This window comes from Pleurodeles waltl, chromosome 3_1 (genome assembly GCF_031143425.1).
Source record: "Pleurodeles waltl isolate 20211129_DDA chromosome 3_1, aPleWal1.hap1.20221129, whole genome shotgun sequence".
Classification (NCBI taxonomy): Eukaryota; Metazoa; Chordata; class Amphibia; order Caudata; family Salamandridae; genus Pleurodeles; species Pleurodeles waltl.
In genome coordinates, this window is record NC_090440.1 from 541,644,407 (window position 1) to 541,661,280 (window position 16,874).

The 16,874-nt window shown below is 43.1% G+C and overlaps 1 protein-coding gene across 1 annotated transcript in view; it reads right to left on the bottom strand.

The window, feature by feature from the left end:
• SMAD3 (SMAD family member 3) overlaps positions 1-16,874 on the bottom strand; it is a 419,114-nt gene that overhangs the window by 13,483 nt on the left and 388,757 nt on the right. Inside the window, exon 8 of the mRNA XM_069222869.1 lies at positions 16,005-16,149. Coding sequence (XP_069078970.1) covers positions 16,005-16,149 — 145 coding nt within the window. The remainder of the gene's footprint in view (positions 1-16,004; positions 16,150-16,874) is intronic.

A 16,874-nucleotide genomic window follows, 5' to 3' on the forward strand; every position in this document is an offset into this window, starting at 1 on the left:
GATGAAATCCATCTTGCTAAGGTAGGCTTGGAGACTGGTCCACCTTTTTTGTTGTTGCCATAGGCCACAAAAAGTTGATCGGTAGTACGAATATGCTTGGTGGGACGCAAATAAAACTTTAAACATCTCTTGACATCAAGAGTTTGAAGACTTTTTGCTGCTGCTGTTTGAGGATCGAGAAAGAAAATCCTAAGCATAACTGGTTGATTTAGATGAAAAATCGATGGGAACCTTTGGTATGAACTTGGGGTGAAGTTTGCAGGATTACCATGGTATCTTTGAGTTGGCAGAAAGGTTCCTTAATAGTGAACGCTTGGAGTTTGCTTACTCTTCTAGCGGAGGCAAGGGCTAGTAACAACATCACCTTCCAAGAAAGGAACTTCAGTTCAGCTTTGTGAATCGGTTCAAATGGACCTTTAATCAGTTGGGATAGCACTGTGTTAAGATGCCATGCAGGTGGCAATGACTTTACTGAAGGATATGCTCTGAAAAGTCCTTTAAGGAAATTGGACAATTAGGGCCTGATTACAACTTTGGAGGAGGTGTTAATCCGTCCCAAAAGTGACGGTAAAGTGACGGATATACCACAATGCCGTATTACGAGTTCCATAGGATATAATGGACTCGTAATACGGCTGGTGGTATATCCGTCACTTTACCGTCACTTTTGGGACGGATTAACACCTCCTCCAAAGTTGTAATCAGGCCCTCAATCTGTGTGACCACAAGGAAGGAGATCTCAAAGTTTGCATATACCTGGAAATAACAGACAGATGCACTTTGACAAAGGAATGTGTTAGACCGGATTTGGCTAGAGACAGTAAATATGGCAATACTTGTTCAGGAGGAGCTGTGATAGAATGTACTTTAGATTTCTCGCACCACAGACAATAACATTTCCATTTGAAGTGATATGTTTTGTTGATCGAGTCAGCTCTAGCCTTTGCAAGAATACTCCGACAAGCCTCTGGAATGTCTAGGTACTGCAGCTCATGGTGCTCAGGAAATAAGATGATGAATGCAAAAAAATCGGGTCTGGCTGAAGGACCTGGCGATTGTTCATCAACAACAAGCCTGCTTGGGGCTTGAGTTTAATGTGTTTGTCCACCAACAACACGAGGAGCTCTGTAAACCAGTGTTGTCTGGGCTATTGTGGAGCTATGAGTATTAACTGGCATGGTACTTGTTTGATTTTCCTGAGAATCCTGGGAATAAGTGGGATCAGGGGAAAAGCGTAAGCATACATTCCAGACCATTGCATCAGAAGGGTGTTACCCCAGGAACCCTTTTGAGGGTACCTGCTCCCGTAAAACCAGCATTTCTTGTTTTCTTGTGATGCAAAAATATCCAGATTGGGTTTGCCCCATCGCTGAAATATGGCATCCAGGACCAGTTGGTTCAATTCCCATTTGTGACAACTTTGGGTTGTTCTGCTCAAGGAGTCTGAAAGAGAGCTGTGTACTCCTGGGAGATGTTCTGCCCTTATGGTCGTGATGACTTGGTGCCCACACTGCCAGATAGTTTGAGCTTCTTGGGATAGAACCTTGGATGTTGTATCTCCCTGTTTGTTGAGGTAAAGCATACTCGTTGTGTTGCCTGTTCTTATCAACATGGAGGAACCTTGAATTTTCTGCAAGAAAGCTTGAAGAGCAAGTGAGATTGCTCTGAGCTAGAGGAAGCTGATATGCAGTTTTGACTGTTCTGGAGCCCTTTTGCCCTGGAACTGGAAATCTTGCAAAGGAGCTCCCCTTCATTCTAGAGAAGCGTCTGTTATAATGACGTATTCTGAAAAGGGAGAAAGGAATGTCAGTCCTGCAGAGAGATTGTTGGAGCTTGTCCACCAGGGAAGAGCTGCTTTCATGACAGGCGTGATCTGTATGAAGTTGTCGAATTGGCCTTCCAACTGGAGCCACTGTGCGTCCAATTGCTCTTGGAATGGTCGCATTTTGAGACAAATATGAGGTACTAGGAGAATAGCTGACAACATCATGCCTATTAGATGTTTGATCAGGTGAACTGAAGCGCACTTTCTTTGTGAAAGGGAGTGGGCCAGAATGGAGAGTTTCTGTTTCCTGTCCACAGACAAGAATCCCTTGTCAAGTAATGTGTCTAGAGTTGCTCACAGAAAGGTTATTCTTGTCAAAGGCGAAAGGAGAGACTTCTGGAAATTGACTGTGAGACCCAGGGTTCGAAAGAGTTGAAGACACCTGGAAGTATCCTTTGATGCCTATTGGAAAGATGGAGCCTTTATCAGTCAGTCGTTGAGAAAAGAGAAAACTTGAATGCATTGTTGCAGGTGGGCCAGCATTGGGGCAAGACATTTCGTAAGTATCCAGGGAGGAGATTGGAGACCAAAGAGATGAACTTTGAACTGGGAATACGTACCCACTACTGTAAATCTGATGAATTTTCGATGACGGGGATGGATAGGAACTCCATTTCCTTTTTGAGAATGCAGAACCTGTTCTAAGGCGCCGTTTGGCAAAAAAGCTAAAACCTCTTTGAGAGGAAGATGAAGGTGAGAAGGGAGGAATTTTATTGGTTGAGTCTGAGGTGGAATTTGAGTAAACTCCATAGTATGGCCATTCTCGACAATATCTAGAACCCATATGTCCATAGTTATTTTGCTCCAGTGATGTAAGTAATGTGCAATTTTCGCACTCACCGAAGGATAAGTAGGGGGTCTAGCCGGTACATAGATGTTGTCACTGCTTCCTAATGGTATCCCTGGCGGAAGCAGCCTGTCTCCTTCTTGGTGTTGTTTAGAATAGGCTGCTGACAGCAATGCTCTATAGGGTTGATGCTGTTGATAAGCGGGCCGAAAGAACTGCTGGTAGAATTGTGGTTGGTAACTCTGGTATCCTCCACGGTAAGAGTAAGATCCAAGGTCACGCACACCACAAAAAGGGGTCTTACGAAACTGGAGAGTTCTAAGGTATCGAGTGGTTTCTGTGTCTGCATTTACGGCCTGCACCGCATCGACGTGTTACCCAAATAAAGAATTGCTGAGGGCATATCAAGGATTTTCATTTACACTTCTGGGCAGAACGATGTGGTTTTAAGCCTACCTTGGCACCACAGTACTGCAGATCTCTCCAACTGCTGGAAGCCTAGGGATGCAATATCCACTGCACAGTCAATTACAGATGCCGCTTTTTCACCTTCTTGTAAAATGTGAATAGCTTCGGTTTTCTTGTCATCTGGCAGGAAATCCAGGTATGTGGCAATGTCTGACCGACCATGTCGCCCCAGAATGGCCAGAGAGTTTGCGGCCTGTACAGTTGTACCTGTCATGACTGTTAATCTTTTACTGATATTGTCTAGTCGCCTGCCCTCCTTGTCAGGCAGAGAAGTGATTGGGGTGGAAGGATTTTCAGACCTGGGTTGTTCAGCCTGAGAAATAACTGAATCAGGTCTTGGATGTCCGATCAAACAGGCAGGTGAGTCCTCTGGTGCTTTGTATTTTTTTTAATCTATTCTAGGAAGAACGGCAGTGTCAGTTGCTGGTGTTTTCATGATTTTTACTCCTTTCTCCCATAAACAGTCTACATTCGGTATTGCTCTGACTGTCTATCTGGATTGATCCTTGAAATCGTATAGAAAACAGTCTGTTTAATAGTAATGGGGAGTTGGAAACGCTTGGCCGCTCTCTCCATTGGCATGTGAAAACCACCAATATCTCCTGGTGGAGAATCCACTGGTTGTGATGCAGGAGGGGAAGGTGGAGGAATGAGATAATCATCCCATTCATTGGTGGTGATATGATTGTCTGTTATTTTGCCTTCTTCCCTACCCTCATCAGCATCATCATCATCATCTGTTGAGGAAGGATTGTCTGGCGGAGGCATGGTAATGTGGGATTGCGGAGTCATTCTTGGAGAAGGTGGAGGAGGAAGATTTTCTGGCTATTTAGGTGCAGGTGTAGTTACAATTACAGGTGACTGTTGTGCTTCAACTGGTGTTGGGAAGCGCTTGTGTCTTTTAAGCATGCTTTGCATGTCTTGCACCAAGGTAGCCGGAACCTGTCAGACCTTTCCTTATTTCTGTAAGTCTGTGAGGAGATGGAACGCTCACTACCGTATTTATCGGCGTATAACACGCACTTTTTCTCCCTGAAAATAGGGGGCAAATGATGTGTGCGTGTTATACGCCGATATAATGTTAAGGTTTTGTTTTCTGAAATGTCCTCTTAAAATGAGGTGCGTGTTATACGCCGGTGCGTGTTATACGCCGATAAATACGGTACTTTTAGAAACTATAACAGCCTTGGTCTTAAGTTTCTGTAACCCTAATAAAAGTCTTCCCCTCACAGTCTTTGAGGGTTTTTGTAGAAAGAGTTGTGCATATCTTGCAATCTCTCACCTTGTGGGATGGATGAAGGCAATATATACATTCCTTGTGAGGATCTTCCGAATGGAGCCTTGTCTTACCACAGGTGGCACAAAGTAAGAAGAGTGCTTTTTTTTTTTTTTTACCAGTTCTGACATACTAGAACAGAAAAGTAATCTGGAAATCATAAAATCTGGAAAAACCGAGCAGAGCTCAGGGAGACTCCCTCACACACCACGTGCATTGAAAATCTGAGAGAAGATGCCTCTGTTGGGAGTGTTCTAAGGGTGCAGTCGCCTGTTTGGTCATTGTTCAACTTTTAAAAAATGACATTGATAGGCTATTAATCTGAATCTTTCAATCCTTTTATAGCCTATTATACTTATATATATTGTTTACTATGATACAGTGGGGCTCTCACTTCGACCACGGGGAATGATTCAAGCATGTGAATTTATGAAAGACACCCCAATACTAGAGAAGATCTCCTAAACTTAGAAACAAAAATAAAGGAGAACCCATAAGACCACAAGTGTCCCTAGGAAAGAGCAGGCTTCTTTTCATGGCACTCAGGTTATTTTTCCATGTGTTTGACCACAAGCACAACAAAAGGAGGTGGTAACCTAAATTTGTTAAGTATAGCAAAATGAGTAAGTCTTCGGACCATCACACAAGTGTGGTCTCCTCTCTAGTGTTCATTTTTGCAAAAGCTTTGATTTAGCTGTATGTTTTGTAGTTAGTTTGGTCTAGGAGGAGTTTTTCTGAAATAACGGTCAAGTAAGACAATTATGAATTGGTTCATTTGAACTAATGGCATATTTTTTCAAAAGTGACAAAACCTGGAGGTGTGTTTGTGTTGATCAGAGAAAGCCATTTATCAATAATACCAAAGCTCCTCAACCTGACTTTGCCAAAGACGTATTCAAGACAACAAGGATACATATCATGTTGAAATTCATTAATTTATGTACAATGGGTAATACTTTACCCGTCTATCCTTGAATAGCACATTTTTCCACAAAAGGAAGGGACAGAAGAGTGAACCTACAGGTAAGCCTCTCTACACGTCACACAATGCAAACAAGAGTACTCGTGAGTACCAGTGGGCCAGTAAGGGGGTCTCCTTGATTACAAGGATGGACAAAGGATGGGGTTTCCAGGAAAGAGCACCCTCAACTATGGATGCAAGTCCCTATCTCTGATCTGGGAGATACAAAACAATAGGTGGGTACCAGATCGCAAATGTTCCAAAAGGACGTCTGTTCATGTTCTGAGGAAAAAAATAAAATATTTTAAACTCAGCCATAAACTTCTTATGTATGACACAAATTATCCTTTTTTGTATTGATACACAATGTAATTAGTAGAGGCAATCAGCAATTAGGTCGATCATTCTCAGAATAAATACTGCTTTTGCGACCAAACTCTCAATATACTGCAGCTGTGATGCAGCACAGGAGTAATCAAAATATTGTTCACGTGTGAATGTCTTTTTTTAATTTAAACACAAATTAACTCTCTGGATTAACTGAAATATCTATTCCTGTGACTTGTTTTACTCTAAAATGTTACACAAGATGGTACATAAAGAAGCCATGGTCGACCCTTTTTTGCATGTAGAATGTGCCCTGGCAGGTACCCTGAGTACATATCTAGCTTTGATGCAGCAAGTGTGAATACACTTGATAATCCATCTTGCAATGCCTGCTTGGAAACTGGATGTCCTTTGTGGGGTTTAGCAAAATCTACAAAGAGCTAGCCAGTTTTGCAGATGGATTTAGTCCTGTCAGTATAGAATATGACCTCACATTTGATGTTTAAGGTGCATAAAGAAGCCATGGTCGCCCCTTTTTTGCATGTAGAGTGTGCCCTGGTAGGTACCCGGAGTACATATCTAGCTTTGATGCAGCAAGTGTGAATACACTTGATAATCCATCTTGCGATGCCTGCTTGGAAACTGGATGTCCTTTGTGGGGTTTAGCAAAATCTACAAAGAGCTAGCCAGTTTTGCAGATGGATTTAGTCCTGTCAGTATAGAATATGACCTCACATTTGATGTTTAAGGTGCATAAAGAAGCCATGGTCGCCCCTTTTTTGCATGTAGCGTGTGCCCTGGTAGGTACCCGGAGTACATATCTAGCTTTGATGCAGCAAGTGTGAATACACTTGATAATCCATCTTGCGATGCCTGCTTGGAAACTGGATGTCCTTTGTGGGGTTTAGCAAAATCTACAAAGAGCTAGCCAGTTTTGCAGATGGATTTAGTCCTGTCAGTATAGAATATGACCTCACATTTGATGTTTAAGGTGCATAAAGAAGCCATGGTCGCCCCTTTTTTGCATGTAGAGTGTGCCCTGGTAGGTACCCGGAGTACATATCTAGCTTTGATGCAGCAAGTGTGAATACACTTGATAATCCATCTTGCGATGCCTGCTTGGAAACTGGATGTCCTTTGTGGGGTTTAGCAAAATCTACAAAGAGCTAGCCAGTTTTGCAGATGGATTTAGTCCTGTCAGTATAGAATATGACCTCACATTTGATGTTTAAGGTGCATAAAGAAGCCATGGTCGCCCCTTTTTTGCATGTAGAGTGTGCCCTGGTAGGTACTTGGAGTACATATTTAGCTTTGATGCAGCAAGTGTGAATACACTTGATAATCCATCTTGCAATGCCTGCTTGGAAACTGGATGTCCTTTGTGGGGTTTAGCAAAATCTACAAAGAGCTAGCCAGTTTTGCAGATGGATTTAGTCCTGTCAGTATAGAATATGACCTCACATTTGATGTTTAAGGTGTGTAGTGCCTTTTCCGCTACCGAATCTGGTTGCAGAAAAATACGAGTAGCCCAATAGTCTTGTTAATGTGGAACTGTGAGACTACCTTCAAGAAGGAATAGTTTCTTACCTGTAACTCTAGTTCTCTCATAGGGGATCTCCATTGATAGTCATAAGCACTGAATAGTCTTCCCAACGTGCAAGTACCCCAGAGCATTTTTTCCAAATATATCTTCTTAAGTGTAGATGTTCGCATTTCTTCGGGAAGGCCTGCAGAGTCACTTAAGAAAGATAAATATTATGCAACCTGTAGGAGTAGGCTATAGTGGCCCAGTTCTTCATCTTGTAGGTAAAGAAGGGGCCAGGAGAACTGTATATGCATATAAATGCATGATGCTTCTCTAAAACAGCATAAATCTTTTTCACAAACCAACCCTTTTTTAATAGAGTATAGAGATGAAGGAGAGCAGGACAGTGTAGCCCCATAGGCTGTCATTATAAGAGCTAAAACCAGAGGCTGTGCCTTTAAGAACCTTGGGTCCCACAATATCCCATCATGCTCAGCAGGTGACAGTTGGTTCAGTTCTTTTTGAGGAAATGTGTGAATGATGTATAGGTCCCATGTTTACCTCTGTCCAGTCCTCCAGGGAGGAGGGAGGATTGCCTATGACTTCAATGGAGAGTCCCCTAAGAGAGAACTGGACTTATAGGTAGGAAACCATTCCTTCTCTTCTATGGGATCTCCACTGATCGTCAATCACTGAATAGAATAGCAAGCCCATCCCTCATAAAGGCAGTGGAAAAGACAGAGGAAGAAGAAGGGAACCATCTAGGCAAATAGATTTCAGAGGGAGGCCTGTCCTACTTGAGCATCTGCCCTAGCATTAGAGTCCAGGCAGTAATGCTTGGTGAATGTGTGAACAGACCTCCATGTAGCTGCTTTGCAAATCTCCGCAATGTGGATATTCCTCATTAAAACAGTGGTAGCTGCTTTACCCCTAGTGAAGTGTGCTTTAGGTCTGGCTGAGAGTGTCTTATTAGCTTTCTGATAGCATAACAGGATGTGAGACACAATCCACACAAAATGGACTGTTTGGAAGTGGTTAGCCCTGTACGGACCGGACCATAATTAATAATTAATTGGAGTGATCTGCAGATGTCTCGTGTTTTTTTCAAGATAAACTTTAAACCCTCCTTCCAGCTAGAGAATGAAGTGTTCTCTTGGCTGGAGTAGAGGGACTCTGAAAGAATGTGGGTAATGAAATGGTTTGGTTAACATGGAAATCCAATAATAACCTTCGGTAGGACTTTCGGGTGAGTCCTTATGACCACTTTGTTAGAGTGAAATACTGTGTATGGTTCATGAGGACAATGTTTAGGATCTCGCTAACTCTGCATGCTGATATTATTGCTACAAGGAAAGCGGTTTTCCCAAGAGAGATGTTGTAGGGATGCCTTATGAATGGGCTCAAACCAGTCTTTTAGGAGTTGTAAAAGAACTACATTGAGCTCCCAAGGAGGTGAAGGACGACTAACTGGGGGGAAAATCTTCTTTATCCCTCCTAAAAAACAAAAATCCTTTATAACAGGTTTTTTGAAAAAAAAAAGAGGTTTGTGAAGGACATTTTCTGTAGCTAGTAAGAGCTGCCAAGTGAACCTTTATGGAAGAGATTTGCAAGGCAGATTTTGTTAGATGCAATAAGTGCGGAAGAATTACATCTTCTCGGCAAGTTGTAGGGTCCAGATTCTTGGGGGAACACCACGTGCAAAATCTCTTCCACTTCAAGGTATATGCAGACCAGGTGGATGGCCACTTAGCCTCTTTTAGAATCTCCATGCAGTCTTGTGGCAGGTTCAAATGGCCATACTGCACTAGTCCAGAAGTCATGCAGCCAAAATCAAAGAGGAGAGACTGAGGGGAACTATCCGGCCTCCGAACTTCTTAAGCAGGTCTGGTCTGCATTGCAGCTTGAGATGTGGATGCTGTGACCAGTGAAGCAGGTCTGTAAACTAACACTGACGTGACAACTCCGGAGTTATGAGGATCATCTTGGCTCTCGAATGGGACAGCTTGAGGATGACTGCCGATATCCAAGATCGTCAGAAAGTTGATACATAAGGCATTTCCCCAGCGTCCCTGATTGGTAGTACCTCGAGGCGAAGCTAGGGCATTTTTGTTTTCTGCGGTTTCGAACAAGTAGATGGTTGGAGTGCCCGACAATTTGAAGATGTGACAAATGACGCCACTGTGCAAGACCCATTTGTGATTTTCTTGCAGAACCCTGCTGAGGGCATCTTGTGCATTCTGCACACCTGAAAGGTGAGTCGCCGTGATTCGAAGGCTTCAGGTGATAAACCATTTCCATATTGTCAGGGCTTCTAGTGATAATGGCCTAGGCCTCATCAACACTCTCCCCCCGTTGAGGTAGTACATTGTGGTTGTATTGTCCAACTGAACAAGCCGGGTCTGTGACCTGAATGACAGGCTGAAGGCTTTGAGAGGTAAAGAAACCGCCCGGAGCTGGAGGAGGTTGATGTGATAAGTCATCTCCTTTAGAGAACACACGCCTTGAATTTGCAGATGATTCACGTGTGCTCCCCATCCCTGTAATGATGCATTAATCATTATGGTCTGAGAAGAACCTGTTGATGAAAAGTTATTCCTTGAAGCACATTAGCAGGGGAGCACCAACATTTCAGGGAATGTTTTGCATGAAGGGACAGCACGATCCTGTCCTCCCAATTGCCCGTTAGTTCATCCCACTGGTCCTTGAGGCATTCTTGGAGGGGCCACATGTGGAGACAGGCATTTAAAGTGAGGAAGATGCAGGAGGCCATCGAGTCGAGGAGAGATGAGACAGTTTCCACCTTGGCACGAGAGACTTTCATGAGAAAGACATTTTTGAAGGATCAATAAGCGTCTTGTTTCCGAAGGACATACTTTTGCTTAAACGGTGTCGATGGAGGCTCCCAAATAATGCCAGGTCTGCATCTGGGTTGGTTGTGACTTGCTGTGGTTGACATGAAGCCCAAATCTCTGGAGTAGGTCCATTGTCCAGTTAAAATGAAGTTAGGATCATGAAAAGTTGATGCCTTTATTAGCCAATCATATAGGTATTGATAGACAAAGAGATAGTGTTTTCTCAGGTGGGCAGCCATGACTGCCATCCATTCCAGAATGCTCTGGGTGCTAACACTAGGCTAAATGGAAGTACTTGGTACTTATAGTGTTCCTGCCCCACCACAAACCTCAAGACTTTCCAAAGTTTTCTTGCAATTGGTATGTGAAATTATGCACCCTGGAGGTCGATGGAGCAGAGCAAATCTTCCTGGTGTACTTGGGGCTAGATTTGATGTAAGACCAGCTTCCGGAACTTCTAATTTAATTCACTGGCTGGCAAATTTCAGGTCCAGAATGGGTCTGAATTCGTTCATGCCTTGTTTTTCTGTTCCAGAGAGACTTGTGAACCTGAGACAGTATCCATACCGAACAATATTCAGTACCCAAGTGTCTTTTGTTGTTTCTTGCCACTCTGCCAGAAAGTGTGAAATACTTCCCCCTACCAAAGTGGGTAACGAAAGAGGGGGAAGGAAGAATTCAAGGTTTTGTGCCTGTTCTAGGCATTCCTGCTTGCTTTGGCTGTTGTGAGGCTCTTCCCCTATGCTGCCTTTGTTGGTGCATATCGGGGATACCATTAAAGGGTTAAACTCTCTTCAAAAGAAGTTCCATTGCTGGTTCCAGGAGGATTTTGGATGTCATCCGAGCCATTTCGTCATCTGTATGGCTGCCAAAGAGGGTAGAACCTGAAAAGGGCAGATTGATAATCCATTGTTGTGACTCCGGTTTCAGAGATTTGAGACGGAGCCAAGCAGTTCTGCGCAGGGCCACTCCATTGCAATATTCGTGTGCTGTTAGTACAGAGGAATCGGCAGTTGCACTTTATTATCTGGTTTGAGACCATAAAACCCTTGTTTATCACTTCCAGAAAATCCTCCTATTGGTTCTTGGGCAGATCTTCTGCAAACTTCTGGATAGATTCTCACAATCCGCTATCGTATCTACATAGAAGGGCAGTTGCACTTGCTGTTTTCATGGAAGCTGCAGCAGTGCCCCATACCTTACAGCCCCCTGAGTCCAACTTCTTTCTTTCTTTATCTGGTAGCACCGAAGAGGCAGGAGTAGTTGCATGGTGTTTCTTTTGCTACCAAAAGGACTACGGAGTCTGGATAAGGGTCTGAATGGAGGAAGAGTGGATCCTGCTCAGGAGGTCTATACTTCTTTTGCAGCCTTGACGGAGCTGACTTGGCCGAGGTCAGCATTGGTCTTTTCTACGCTAACCGCCTTAAGGGTGTCCCCTCTTGAAAAGTGGTAATATCATCCACTGGGGAGATTCTAGGTAGAGGAGAGGCTGTAAGGGTAGACGAATAGCGTCCTGTAGAAGTGGAGAATGTGTACCTGGAATCATGTTCAGACCGTGAATGGGACCTTGATCTATGTGATCGACGGCAATGATGAGATCGTCTTGACGACAAATTCTGTGATCTACAGCACCTGTGGTGTAAACTATGGCATGTTCTGGAACGTAATCTTAGACGACGTGGTTCCGTAGGAGGTGTTGGCGCCGCCGGCATTGGTGCTGAAGGCAGTGGAGGACGTGGGGATGGTGGTGGAGGAGGTGGTGAAGGAGAGTCTGGCAAGACTGTAGGCAAAGATGGAGAGTACATCCTGAAATACTCAGATCCTGGTGACGAGGAAATGCGTCACCTCTTCCTCTTGCTCCTCGACCTCCTGTGATGCCTCGACGTTGATCTGCTCCTTAACGTTGATCTACGTCGCCTTCTTGACGTCAAACCATTCCTCGCGTTGATAAGACTGTCTCAACGTCAATCTACACCAATGTGTCGACGGCGTGTGAGTCTTTGACGTCAACCTACCCTGTCTCGTCAATCTCCTTCTCTTTCTCGATCCAGCCCTTGGCAGCAAGCAAGTCAGTGTCATACCTTGTCTCGACATCGATGTCCTCTACGTCAACAGTGATTGACATTGTTTCTGGGCTGGAAACCTCTTTTTGGATCTTTCACTTTCACCAGTTGTAGATGATAGAACCCCAGTAGAGGACTGACCCTCTTCTCGCTCTGAAGACCCACCTTCAGATTGTGCCTTTTGCCTGCGCAGTTCTTCCATGCCATGAAGGTGAATCTTCCCCCTTTCCCCCAGGGTTTGCCTGGAAACCTTCCTGCAGAGATGCTGGAAGACAAATAATACAGACGTCATTCTGTTTTGTCTTTCTTTCTCCCACAGGCAGAGCATGTGTCAAATAAAGATGAGATTTTTAATGGCAAAATATCAGAAATTCCTGCCAGTAAATTGCAGACAATGCAAGGGAGAGATTAAAAACGTCGAATAAAGTAGTTGTCACCAAAATTCATAGGTGGAATTTTGAAAAGAAAAAGCCTAAAAAGGCTGAGATCAGTGCTTCAAGGTCCTATTAGCAGGAGCCTGAAAAAAGAACTGAAGCAACTGTGTCCTGCTGAGCTGATGGAATACTGGGGGTCCCCTAGGAGCTTAAAAGCACAGCCTCTGTTTTTAACTCTTATAATGACAGTCTATGGAGCTATACTGTCCTGGTCTCCATCTCTACATCCATTAAAATAAGGTCTGTGAAAGAGATTTATGCTGTTTTACAGAAGCATCATGCATTTATATGCATATACAGTTCTCCTAGCCCCTTTTTTACCTACAAGATGAAGAACTGGGCCACTCTAGCCTACTCCTATAGGCTGCATAATAGTATTTTTTCTTAAGTGACTCTGCAGGCCTTTCCGAAAAAAGGCGAACATCTACACTTAAGATATATTTGGTAAAAGTGCTCCGGGGTTCCTGCACGTGGGCAGGACTATCAATGAAGTTCTCCTAAGAGAGAACTTTGGATTAGTTCCAAGGACCACCATGTCCTTGTGCACCTGAATGAATGATTCTTGAATGCTGAATATTTGTAACTTGCTGATGAATCTGGGCGAGGTTATTACTACTAGAATGGCCGCTTTCCTGTATGTTGCAAGAGGGGAGGGGTTCAAAAGGAGGACACGTGAGACTCGAGAGAACTATGTCAACGTTCCAGTGTATGCTAGGCATTGTTGTCCGCTGCTGCTCTTGATCAGCCATTCGTTGAGGTATGGAAGACATGAATACTGCCTTTGCAGAGAAACGTAGCCACCACTGCCAGGCACTTTGTGAACACCCAGGGAGCCATAGTGACTCCAAAGAATAGGACTTTGAATTGGCAATGTTTTCCACAAAACAAAGGTACCAGGGATAGGAAGGGTGAGTGAGGATATAGAAGTAGGTGCCTTTCAGGTCGAGTGCAGTCTTGAAAGCCCCAAGATGGACTCCTGCAGTGTTGTCATATGAAAGTGTTCCAAAAGGATATGCAGGTTTAGTGGCTTCAGGTCTAGAATGGGCCAGAGAGAAGGCACCATCCTTCTTTGGAATGTGGAAGTACAGGGAATAAATATCTTTGCCTCAGTGTTTTTTCAATTTGAAGTTTTTATATAGTGTCCTGGCACCTAGACAGGTACTAAAGCACTTTTCAGATAACAAAACAACTTACATGAGTATGAAAAGAGGGAGATATGGAGTGGAGGATGGGTGGAAGATGAAAGGGGGAGGTGGGTTGAGGGGTGGAATATGGGGTCAACAAAGTGAAACAGATGAATAAAGGTAACATGAATGGAGTAGGAGACGTCATCAAGAAAATGTATGGGTGATGAAGATGGAGATTTTACTATGCGGGTCACCCTAGACTTGCATTACTCTCCATAGAAGTCTTGAGGCCTGAATGACAGAATGTCATGGCTGCATCTTGAGTCTAGGGGCACACAGCTGCAAAAGCTGGGTGCCACAACTGAAAAGGACTGCTTCAGAGCTAAAGAGGACTTGAATTTAGGAGTTTATAAATTTAAGGAGGTTTTACTTCTTGATACTTTCGCACCTCGTGATGAGATTGGATAAATAGGTAGGTCTGCGGTTGTGTTAAGCTTTGTAGGTGATGCATACAATCTTGAAGTGGCTCCCCGCCTCAAGTGGGAGCCAGTCGAGGTTTCTCAGAATTGGCGTGAAATGGTCAAATCTTTTTTTTTTGCTCTGGGATAAGTCTAGCAGTGGAGTTGAATATGACTAAGCGGAGCCAGTGTTGATGAGGAAATACCTGAAAGGAGTGGAATTAGTGTCCAGGCACATTACAGACTAAGGGAGGAGTCATAGCACATCCCATGACTTAAACCATCTTTGGAAAAAAAACAAGATGTAATGTTCGTGCTCAGAACTACATGTCAGAGCATATGTGTCTACAGCCACACATGCTATGAACCTTTCTTTAGCAATAATAGCAGGAGTCTATCAGTACAGAGTTTATCAGTGGAAAGGACATTTCAGAGGTAAGTAGTATTAACAGATTATTTGTAGACAGCGTGTCAAGCCTTGGCTTGTCCAATTCTTGTGGCTATTTGAAGGGAAGGAGTGGATTGTTATTAGCTTTGCATTCAGGAGAAGGATCTCAGTTTCGTATATCCTAATCCATGAAAATGTGTTTGAAGCATCTTGTCATTTTTATTTTGGTCAGCCCAAACACCCTCTTCAGCCACAGGAAGTTTTGAGTGTTGTCTACTATCATCTTTTACTGGAGGTGGTATAGGCAAATGGCTTGGGCAAGAGGACACATAAGGGTGGCTGTAGAACAGTGTGAATATCTTATGTCTGAAACCAGCAAGCTTGAGTCATCTTTAGGCACTCAAAATCACTATATTTGATTTGTAGGATAGGTTTCACTCAGGATGGGAGGAGGTAAATGGAAAGCAGATATCCACGCCAAAGTGGCATCAAGGATTTTCCTCACTTACAGATCTAGTTCAATGACTTTTCACCAGATAACAGAGAAAGCAAGAGAAAAAACAAGTCTACAACTGATCAACTCTAAGCTGGAAAGAGTTTGATCTTGCATAGAAACTCAAATATAACATCCATTAATGTAAAACATAAAATAAAATCGAAGATGATGACAAAGTAGAAGGACCACCAGGATTGGAAGAATATTTGTCAAAGTCACAGTTGGACACATGGGCATGAAAGGAACGGGTACTGCTGGCCACCAACATTAGATGTTCTTTAGGTACATGAGTAAGAAAGTTACATACCATGTAGGTTTGTCGAGCACATCAATGCTCAGAATGCACACTATCTAGAACCTGCGCTAGTATTACCCTTTTTAAATGTGTTGAAAAAATGGAATGGGTTCAAGATCTACCACAAGTCAAAGACCTCCTGTGCTCATTTTTACCAGCAGAAAAGGTCAATTATGCATAACATTTCTGTAATCAGGTTTATAGTGCCCAGGCCCAGAAACTGGGACTGAATGACTGGGAGCACGCAAGGGTTGGGTTCTTGAGGCAGGGATGGTACCACAGTGGGACCTGGAAACTCCTGAAGCTTTCAAACTGTTTAATGCTAGGAATACAGTAGCCTTTGATTCCAGAAGTCAACTGCTGAATGAATACAGAAACTGTCCCCTCTGTAGGAATATTTGGCAATGTTTACTATTTCACTTGAATGTATGCTGGACTACAAAGTCATTCTTACAACTAAAGTGTCTACATCACGGGAGATACAGAAAGGTAGTGAGAAAAAAGACTGCTGAAAAGTGCATTCTGGGTTAATGTGAGCAAGGACTAGTGGAATGAGGGAACAATAGCTCTATAACAGCATTGAAATGCTGCATTATTAACAGTTACTACTTCATGCTTAGTAAGACAAATTGAAGTTAAATGACAACCATTTAGTCATGCAGATCTGTAGAATTAATTGCATTAGATGTTTTTGTTGTTAACAGAAAACATGAAAGCTTTACCTGTACTCAGCGCCCCAGCCCTTGACAAAGCTCATTCGTATAGTGCACATACGAGTCAGCTGATATACTGCCTCAAAGCCCTGATTCACAGATTGGGACAGGAGAGCCGCAAATTCCTGGTTGTTAAAAATCTTCAAGTTACATCCTTCAAAGAAAACAAACAACACATATTAGCATAGGTAGTAAAACAATGAAACTTTAAACAGTTTAAAAAGCAAAGTGCAGCAGCTTTAAAGTGTGAACCATGAAGATCTTCTGCAAATGCTTGCATATACTAAAAATTGAAGGGAAAACATCTAAGTAGCAGTATGTTTCTTAAATAAAATCCTGAAGCAATAGTGTAATGTATCTCTAGAGATTAGAGATCATGTATCGTTGTGAACCAGTTTCTGAGTTAAAGGTATCTTGGCAAAAATTCCCTATAGTAAGAATGGAATTGCTGCCATTCTTAAAGTAAGGGAAAACACTAAAGAATGAATATTTGAAAACTGGATTTTTGGGAGCTCCACTGAAGACAATCAAGTGGCTTAGGGCTAATAGGGGCCACTATAAGCCTTCTACTCCAACATTAATGAACTATCCATCGAGAGATGGTCCGTTTTAGCACTCCTTTGCTCTTCTTTGCCCCAGAAAAATCCACAAAGTGCTGATCGTCCACTAAGTGTTCTCCAGTACCATCCAAGTAAAAACTGAGTGCTCTCTTGAAGTGTAAACTATTGTGTCTCTATTCCTCTTTTAAGGGACGAGGCGGAACAAGGAAGGCTAGAGGAGTGGTAGATTGTCCACCATGAAAAAGCATCACCACTTTTGGTAGGAAAGCAACTTGAGACCTTAACACCTGTTTGTCTAGAAAAAAAGGTGGTGTAGGAA